At 37.0% G+C, this 10,233-nt stretch overlaps 1 protein-coding gene across 3 annotated transcripts; it reads right to left on the reverse strand.

Moving 5' to 3' along the window:
- Positions 1–6,955: 6,955 nt before the first annotated feature.
- On the reverse strand, positions 6,956–9,742 carry LOC121243683 (pentatricopeptide repeat-containing protein At3g18020). Of its 3 annotated transcripts, none has more exons than XM_041141804.1 (3): positions 9,257–9,742; positions 7,458–9,031; positions 6,956–7,416 (listed from the first exon to the last, which is right to left on the reverse strand). In XM_041141804.1, exons 1-2 carry the CDS (start codon positions 9,664–9,666, stop codon positions 7,543–7,545), a joined length of 1,899 nt encoding a protein of 632 aa, XP_040997738.1. In that variant the 5' UTR covers positions 9,667–9,742; the 3' UTR covers positions 6,956–7,416; positions 7,458–7,542. The 3 variants fall into 3 exon arrangements, with proteins under 3 accessions (XP_040997738.1, XP_040997737.1, XP_040997736.1); XM_041141803.1 differs by having other exon boundaries at positions 6,956–7,254; positions 7,366–7,416; positions 7,458–9,742; XM_041141802.1 differs by having other exon boundaries at positions 7,458–9,742.
- Between the last annotated feature and the right edge of the window lie 491 nt (positions 9,743–10,233).

The following is a 10,233-nucleotide window of genomic DNA, read 5'->3' on the forward strand; positions in this document are numbered from 1 at the left end:
TGAAGATGGCCCTCTCTTTCCTGATCCTAGCATTTATCGTCGTCTGGTTGGTCGTCTCATTTACTTAACCATCACTCGACCTGACATTGTTTATGCCGTCAACATTCTCAGTCAGTTCATGCATGCCTCTCGTGTTCCTCATATGACTATTGCTACGCGTGTTCTCCGTTATCTCAAAGGGAGTCCCAACCAAGGCATTTTTTTCTCCTCCTCTAGCACCACACAAGTCATAGCTTATACTGATTCTGATTGGGCCAACTACCTCACAACACGTCGTTCCACCACAGGTTACTTCATCCAGCTTGGTACCAGTCCGATCTCATGGCATACAAAAAAACAGACTACTGTTGCTCGTTCTTCCGCTGAAACTGAATACCACGCCATGGCTGTCACCACCTGTGAGCTCACCTGGCTCAAGCAACTTCTCACTGATCTTGGCATCCCTCATCCCGAGCCTTTCAACCTCTACAGTGACAATCAGTCCGCTCTTCACATTGCCCACAATCCAGTGTTCCATGAACGTACTAAACACATTGAGATTGACTGTCACATCATTCATGATAAAATTCAATCCCGTCTCCTCAAAGCAGTTCACACTTCTTCACATGAGCAAATTGCAGATGTCTTTACCAAAGCTTTAGGCCATGATCTTTTCCATCATTTCTCATGCAAGTTGGGCATTACGGATCTCCATGCGCTAACTTGAAGGGGAGTATTGACAGAATCATATATTCCCAAAATTATGGATTGCACCAAATCAAGGATTACTTATTTTTAGGCATATGTTACAAAAGAATATTTTCCTTACTTGGTTTCATTGTACATCTATATATTTTGTGTAAAGCATAATACCGAACAATACATTGAGTTATTCAAACACGTCTCCATTCTCTTTTAATAGTTGGCTTCTGTATATATTCTTAGTCTTTTTCTTTCTTTTTTTCCTTTTTTTTTTTGGGGGGGGGGGGGGGGGGGGGGGGGGGGGGGGGGGGGGAGGGGAGGTTGTTCATGATATTATAGACTATATTTAGCTTGATCTAATTTTGGTGAATTGACTAGACCTGAGTAGATCTTCTTCTCACCCCCTGGAAGTTGGATTTCTTCAACATGTTTTATCTCGGACTTTACACGAGATAGATGTTCAAGTAATTTTCAGGTGAGGTTCATCATCATGTTAGTTTTTATTATAAACTTCTTATGATACATATAACTGCAATACAATATGCTATGTGGACTTTCTTTACTCTTTTTCGTCCCTACTCTTTTAACTTGTAAGGAAAAATATGTCTTTTTACCTATAATAAAAAAAAGGAAAATAGATGACTTTGTATAATTCCTGCTACTGAACTACTTATTTTGTGTGCTATTTTAGGCAAATGGTCATTATCTTTCATTCACAAATTTTAGAAGCATTTTCACCCTTAGAGATCCACAGTCCACAACAAGCTTGTGCCCCTCTCAGTTTTGCTACTCTCAAATGATTCCATTTTATGTTTTTTACCATGGTGGTCATTGTATATGTCTTCAACCTTGACAACAGCTTCAGTGCATCTTCCATGGATGGCTAATCACATGTCCTGCTCCTTGTACAGAGAAAAGCAACTTCAAGAACCAATTTGACCAGTTAGACCAAATGGATGGTGGTGATATAATTGAAAAGCCAAGATTGGTAGGACTATAGTCCTAGTGATTGTTTTTGTAATTATTTTTTGAAGGAAAAAGCTTGTAGACCTGGTAGATTGAGAAGAAAATTAGTAAATTGTATTGATTGTAAAATGCCCAACTATCCATTGTAGTTTTGAACCTCGTTACTTTGATCTTAGTATTTTATATTCTGTGAAGAGAGACCACCGCGTATGGACTTACCATTACGATATGTTTCAAGTCTGCTGGAAATTGATGTGAAGAGAGACCACCAGATTACTTGATTGTTTTTCCAGGAGTTGCTTCTCGATGTTCAAGAGCATGCAGAATTGCATGTAGTCAACGTGCATATTTCTCTCTTTTCTTTATAGGCATGCATTGTAATTATTCAGCTTTTTGAATGCATTCATCAAACTAACCACAGAATTGCCACGTGTGTAATGCCGATATGCATCATTCCAAAGAAGAACTCTTGCTGCACATACACCATATCTATTTATCTATTTGTTTCTTTCATTCCATTCCATTTCTTTTCTTTTTTCATATCTATTTCGTAACAACATGTATAAATATTTTTGGACAATTCTTGTCATAAACTAATCAAGTAATCTTGAAGTTGATTCTACAAACATTTTAATTATACAAATGTCTTTACTATCTCAGTCTGTTAACCAAGTAAATGCCAAAAAAATGAGCAAGCAAAAAATATTAACAAACCTCTAATGGCCAACTATTACATTGCACTCACTAAACTAATTTATAACACTTAAAACTACAAATTAAGACTAAGATGTAACATAAACCACTACCATTTCACTAAGTAACAACAAAAGAGAACTACAAAACCCCAATAAACCCAGGATAGCACGCGTGAACGCCTTAGGACAGCTTCTCTATCAAGAAGCACCAACTCTCTCTCTTCTCAATCAGATCTAGGGGATTTCCTGCTTTCCCGCTTCAATCGTGCAACTTTATCAAAGACCGGGCTAATTGCCCTAAGGCTCATCCACTCTCTTACGGAGCTCAATCTCCCGCTTTTCGACATCGCTGAGTCTCTTCTCGAGCTCTTTCTCCTTCATTAACAGTTCATTTTCACCTTCTTGTAGATCCGGCTTTATGTATTAATTACTATCTGCCCACTTGAAATACTTGCAGTATGGTAATCCCTCATATTTTGCACACACATAAAAAATGTTAGATGTACGTAATATTAATCAAAATATTAAACATGTTACATTACAAATCCTGTAGTATTTGGCAATTTGCATATTGCCATATAACCCTCTCTGACTTGCAAAGAGAACTACTAACCTTCTGAGCATAACTAAAGCCAATCAAACTTTACCAAATGAATCGTTCCACAAGATTCTAGCAAACTCTCACAAGGCATTCTATTGATTCCCCACTTTTTCTGCACATGACATCAAGATAGTAGCCCCCAAAAAAAGCCCGAGATAAAACCTCCATCTGTAGATGATAACACTTGCTGAGAGCCTCCAAAAAAATTCCCACTATATTTTCTCTATGTGATTAGCCACATTAATAGGGAGGGAAAACAAGGATAGGAAATATCTACGAAAAATGGATAGAGTACAAGGAAGAGGCACTACTTCCATAAAAAATGAGAAGTCATGACCGTAGGTGCAAATAAAACTTAAAATTAAACTACTGAAACTTAAAAGAAAGCAGGCCAAGGAGCATTCTCATTAATATAATACTACATAAACAAGTAAACCTATAAACTAAAGGGCGGTTATCTTACTAATAATTTTTTTCTAAACAAGTGGCTATCTTACTAATAAAAATAGATATGCATATAGAAAGGGTTGAACTTTCTAATTTTTTTATAATTGAGTACCGAAAAATCAAACCATATCCTTTTTCTATTAAATAATGTAAAGTTTATTTACCTACCAACACAACTAAATGACAGTAAAACCAATTTCTCAAACCAGTTATGCAAGCACATATGCTCAGAATCCAGATACAACTAGAACACCCAAAAAAAAAATATAAAGAAAAACATGAACTATTTTTTCAATCAATTTAGGAATTACCCAGTAAACATTTCTATTTCGTGCCAAGTACCTAACCAATCAAGCTATAGGTTAAAAAAACTGTGTAACGGTTTGAAAGTAAACTCACCATTTGAAAGCAAACCAAGCAAACATTGTTGCTCTAATCTACATGCAAAAAAACCCCATCACTTTAAGAAACGTAGGAAATGAACAGTACCAGAACAAGTAAGTCTAGAGACGCTACCTCCCTCCATCCAATGATGAAATTCGACCCGTTTAATCTCTCAACTGGTCCCCAATCGTTCGGTCATCTACTACTCCAAACCAAAAAAAAAAACCCCAATGGTAAGTCTCTAAACACTCTCGACTAGAGGCACACCATAAAAACCTAACAAAGCCAAGCCAGTTGTCGCCAGAGATTGTGTACTAACCTTAGTCTTTAAGTTCTCGGTGGATCGAATTAGGGTTCCGGCGAATCGACAGCGTGATATGAAAATAGAGTCGACAAAGAAGAGATAGAGAGAGCACGAGTGCGTGTGATATCTTTGCAAGTGACTTTGGCTACTTATGTTTTCTTCGTCTTGGGGAATTGGCACTTGTTTATTTGTCTTGGGGAGAGAGGTCTGTGTCTTCGAGGGAGAGAAACACTGAGAGTCTCGGCGATGGCGAAATGGAAATAGTCTTCGAGCAAGAGAAATTGGAGAGAAAAAAAAAAGAGAGGGAGGGAAACCGAAGGAGGTAGAGTAGATCTGGGGAAACGTCGAAAAGGAACCAAACTGGTTGAAACGGTGCGTTGTTATTTCATTGAAACAGTGCGTTTTTATTTTGTCCACGTCAGACCCGTTTGTCCCGCAATTGCACGAGGTGACTACAGCAAGAGCTTTTCTAATCTTTTTGCTCTTGCACATGAAAAATAATAGCATGAGTTATTAAGGTCTATTTGTATTCGAAATTCACCTCAACTCATCTTATCTCATTAGTATAATTTTTTCAAATTTTCACAAAAAATATAATAAACAATTCAACTTTTTTAAATTTCAAAATAATAATAATATTAAAAATAATATTTTAACATTATTTTATTAACTCATCTAAAACAATATCTGAATACAAATGGGGCAGAACTTGTTTGGATGTAGAGATATAAAATTTTAAAAAATTCTCATGATTTTATTCTCAAACATTATTCATATACAAAAGTTTTTCAATTTCAAATTTTTTAAATTTTTTATCTAATCATTATTTAATCATTATCTAAACACAAAACCAATATCATTTTTACAAATTTCAAAATAAAATATAAAAATTAATACAACTTTACAAACTTTAATACAAAAGTAATATTAAAAATTTATATTTAAACAATTTTTTAATGTTATAATATTCTTATTCAACTTTTCCTCTATACTTTTCTAAAATATAGTAAAACATCTTAACTAAAACCATTTCATTACTATTCATAGAGTTTTGAGATACTCCAAGTGTCCAAACGAGTCAACTTTCTAAAGTTCTGTGTTATGGATATGCGTGCTACCTAGTTGCCACCCAGCAGTGACCTCTGGGCGTACCCCCTAGGCAAAATTTCTTTTTTTAATTTTTAAAATTTTTAATTAAATGAATGAGTGGTCAAAATGTGGAGAGAAAATAGGATGACATTGTAGCATTATTCTCTTTAAAATATAGGAAACAAAATGGTGTATTGTACCAGTATGGGAATGGTATATCAAGTAAACATGACCCGAAAATGACAGTTATTAATCAAGTTAATGGGATCCTTGTCAAATTGATTTGGTTGTAATTAAGTTTTATCATAATCTTATTATTTTATATACTTATTAAAAAAAATATCTTATTATTTTATGTCATATTTGTACTAGTTCACTGTGTAAAAAATTGTCAGCGTAGTTTAAGATACCCAAAATGCAAAAAGGGAGAAGAAAAAAGTAATATTAACATTGGTAATCAAACCAAGATCTTTTGGATCATAAGGCTTGATTTCCAAGAAAAATGCTACTTGCAACCGCCTTGGGGAACACCCGCGGCATCGTGTCCAACGTGGCAAAGCAACGACGTCGTTTGCACTCTGTCTTTGTTCCCGTTTCGCCTCCATCCCCACGAATGCTACTCTTCACTATGTCTTCATTTCTTCGTCTTCTACATCCACACGAAGCCCCATCGTCCTACACAAGTCGCCGCCCCACGAAGTCGAAGCCTGTCATAGCCCAATCTTCATCTTCTCCACAATTAGTCGTCGTGTTGTCCACGAACCCATGGACCCACGGAACCCACACGAACACTTGAAGTCACTGTTCATCTTCTCCATCACTTCTTTGTTCCTGTGTCCCCAGTCTTTTATTTCTTTATTTTTTTGGGTCCTTTTTTCTTTGTTGGGTGGAATCTTTTGTAATTGTGAATCAAGAGTTTAATGTCTATTAATATTTATGTAGTGTAAATTTTCTACCCTACCTCCCGAAGAAATGCTCCCTTCGTCTTCCCACAGAAGAAAACCAATGACCTTAGTTCAAGATTAAGAATTAGAAATTGAAGAAACCCCATCACAAAAAAAAATCCAGGAAATTAAGAAACCCTTCAAAAAAAAAAAATGAAGAAATCCCATTAACAAAAAAAAACCTAGGAAATGAAGAAACCCCAAAAATAAAAATGAAGAAACCCATCAAAAATAAAAAAAAGGGGGACCTACACTTACAAGATGGTTTACGATGTGAAAAAAGGATGCTTAGGAGGAGATGCCAGAAGGCATGCTAGCAGGATGGAGAGGACCAATGGCAACCATGGATGAGGAGGTGATGTACGCTTTGGATGAGGCCAAAGGTTTGTTTGGATGTATGCTTTGGAGAGTTTTTTTATTGTTTTGGTGAATTTTGGACTCAAACAAAGAGTTTCAATCGGTTTCAGACTTTCACAGTCGACCCAATTTTTTTTAATATTTGACAGATGCTGACGTTACAGTTACACAACGGTTCCGCATGCCGGTTGCACGTAGCAATGCTGGATTTCCAAATCCCCCCCCCCCTCCGGGTGAATCAGGAAAATAGCAGCATTGCTTGCCTTTATATAATACAAGAGCGGTGCCGCTCAGAGTGAACCGTTCCATCTTACTGCTAGTTTAAAATTCTCTTTCTATTTTTCTTTAATTTTTTTATCATTTAAAAAAAATATATAAAAAATATAAAAAAATATCAATACACTAATAGTCACTTCCTTAACTATTAAGTAAAAAAAATTTAAAAAAATCAAATTACATAAGGTGTCAAAATGAGAGGCAGATAGAGTAGACAAAGTAGCATTTTTCATAATACAAAGTGATCAATTGGCCGAGATCTATAACGAATAATGCTACAGTGTGTCTACAAGCCTAAACAACCAATGCAATCTCAATTCATCGACCAGAACAATAACAGGACAAAAAAGGCATGGCTTGTCACATGCTGAATGTAAACTTGATTTAATTATAGATTGCGACCGAGTTTGTAGGGAAACTCTGTCAACCCTAAAGGAATATTGGTTATTGTAGATTGCAGCTTTTCTTTTATCTGCCTCTGTACAAACCCTCACCAATGAACCTACACGTCTGGCATATCTTTACGTTTTAGAAAAAACTCGTAAGTCAACTGTACCATTGAATTTTATTGACATCCTTCAGGAAAAAAAAAATATTGAGTGAGAAGTCTACCCCCTTTACCTTCGCCGATAGGGATCTCAACCTTGCATGATCTCTTCTGCGTTTCGCATCCTCTTACGTCTTTTCAGATGAGGCTTTAAAATGCCATGATCCTCTCTGTCACAAGGTTAAAAGAGTAATCTTCATAAACACAGATCCCCGCAGCAGGACTTGTTCTTAAAGCCACTTGAATCCAATTCAGATATGCTTCAGATCCCTAAGCTTTTCTTCCCTGCCTAAATTATGTAGCCCATCTCTGGATGGCAGGGTTGCACCCTCAACAAAGAGTTGCCTTCTCACATTACCATGTAATTTGTCAAGAATCCTCCAGGTCACAGCATCAGGGGCTACCCCATTCCTTCTCATCTCTCCCATTATTTGATAAGCTTCTCTCTTTAAGCCTAACTTGCATGCATTGTCAATCAAAATATTGTAGTTGAAAATATTTGGAGAGACCCCAGAATCTACCAGTTCATATAGGAAATGACAAGCTTCATTCAATTTTCCGGAGCGGCAAAGCCCTTTGAGAAGGGCTGCATAAACAAAATTATCGTGAATCTTTGAGGGCCATATAACATCATCCCAAAACCTTTGTGCCTCTTCTATTTGGCCAGACTCGCACAATCCTTCAATCACTATCGTGTAAGTTGTACTGTCTGCAACAACACCATCACTCACCATGCTATTAAAAACCTCCATTGCTTCATTTCCTTGCCGAAGTTTGAACAAGCCACGAAGAACAGCATTATATGTCACAATACCGGGCCTAACACCATGCTTCGGCATTATGTGATGCAAAACACCAAAGGCTTCTTGGGTTCTTCCAACATCTAACAAACCACATATGATAGTAGTGAAGGTGACGGCATCTGGAGAACAAAATTTTCCTATAATCATATCATTTAATACCTTCAAAGCTTCTTCAATCCTCCCCATTTTGCAAAACCCATTTATGGCCGTGTTCAAGGTAATTACATCAGGCTGACACTGTTTCTGAAGCATAAAAACAAGTAAGTTCAAAAGCTCAGTTGGGTTATTCAAAAGAACAAGAGCTCTTAAATATATGTTGAACATTCGAGGTAAGACAACACCTTCCTTGTTAAGCATATATTGGAGAACTTTCCTTGCCTTGTGGAGCTCCGACTCTTTACAGAGACCTTCTACGAGAACTTTATATGTATACTCAGATGGTAAGTACCCAAAACCAATTCCTTCCTCTAACAACTGATAAGCCCTCATGCAACCTCCCTCCTTGCAAAGCCCATGTATGATATGGTTGTAAGACACTAAACTAGGAAGAAATCCCCTTTTCCTCATCACATAAACAATCCTTGAGGCTCCATGATATCTTCCAGCTTTACAAAGTGAATCAATCATCTGGTTGTAAACAAATTCCTCAGACACACTCTTTCCTTGAGGCATATGTTCTGAGACACTAAACAGTTCATGAAAGAATCCTTCTTTACACAACGAATCAACAAGATTCGCAAATGCAGCATTTCTCACAGACAGGTCCTCTTCATCCCGCATCTTCTCCCATAGTTCGCACATCAATTCCCTCCCACGTTCAATGTCCCGCCTCTGAAGAACACCACCAATCAATACACTATATGTTAACGAATTAGGTAGTACCCCATCATCACGCATTTCAGCAAACACTTTTTGGGCATGACCTACTTCACCAATCCTACAATAGCCATTAATCAAAGTAGTGTAAGAAAAAACATTCGGGCAATGCCCCCTACTCTTCATATCGAAAAACAACGCGTGAGCCTCGTTAGGACGCGAAAACGAGCAAAGCTGATTCATCAAACGGTTATAAATAACCAAAGATGGCACAAACTCAGGCTTAACATCAAACAAACGGCGAACAACATGCAATGTCGAGTACGGATTCCGAGAATCAAGTAACCTTGCAACAAGAACATTGCAGGTGCGCTCGTCGGGTACGCAGTTAGAAGCTATGGAGAGTAGAAGGCGGTGGTGTGCTTCGTAGAAGCGGTGTGAGTCGCAGAGGGCGTGAAGTATGCTGCTTAGGTTGAGGGAATCGGGGCGGTATCCGCGGAGGCTAAGGCGGTCCAAAAGGCAGAGAGCCTCGTCGACGTTGCTGTCCTCCGCGCAGAGTCTGTGAATCTTTTTGGTCCAGTATGATCTGTCGGTAATGCCGATACTGTCTTCTCGTTGTTGTGACACATGCTTTCGTGTTTGTTCCCGTTGTTCGGAAGGAGTACGGCAAGTTCGAGTGAAGAGGAACGCAAGAGGTATGGATATAGTCTTGTGGGCGATTGAGATCTTTGGTGATGGAGCGGCGGCGAGGAACATTATACAGTTATACTGGCATCTCTGTTGGGGATGGCATTGATTGATAACTCCGTGTTTGCAAGGAGTTCAATTACAAATCAAATTTTGTAGTGGCAATAAAAATAAATTTAGGAATACTATGCATCAATTACTATTTATTGTCTAATATTTATAATTTTTTTTTCATAAAGTTTAGGGATATTTTCATAAGATATAGAATGTAGGATAGTAAATAGTCACGGATGAAAAAAAATTTCTAAAATTATTAAGGGTGTTTTTTATGCAGTTGAATTGAAAATACAAGAAATTGAAAATTAAGTAGGAGATGTTATTTTTTTTTATTTTTTGAAAGAAACGAACTTACATTCATTTAAAAAGAAACTATTTCAGAGTTTACAATAAAACTAATACATGCGGAATTGATTCCAAATCTATAAGGACATCAGAGTATAGTAGGAGAGATTATTACATAGTCAATATGGGACATCTTTATTGTATAGCAAAACCTCATCCAATTAAAATTTCTTAACTCGGTAAGAATGTATTACAAATAATTAAATATCTTCCTATCAGGTTAAGATTTTATGA

Source organism: Juglans microcarpa x Juglans regia, chromosome 8D, assembly GCF_004785595.1.
Source record: "Juglans microcarpa x Juglans regia isolate MS1-56 chromosome 8D, Jm3101_v1.0, whole genome shotgun sequence".
Taxonomy (NCBI): domain Eukaryota; kingdom Viridiplantae; phylum Streptophyta; class Magnoliopsida; order Fagales; family Juglandaceae; genus Juglans; species Juglans microcarpa x Juglans regia.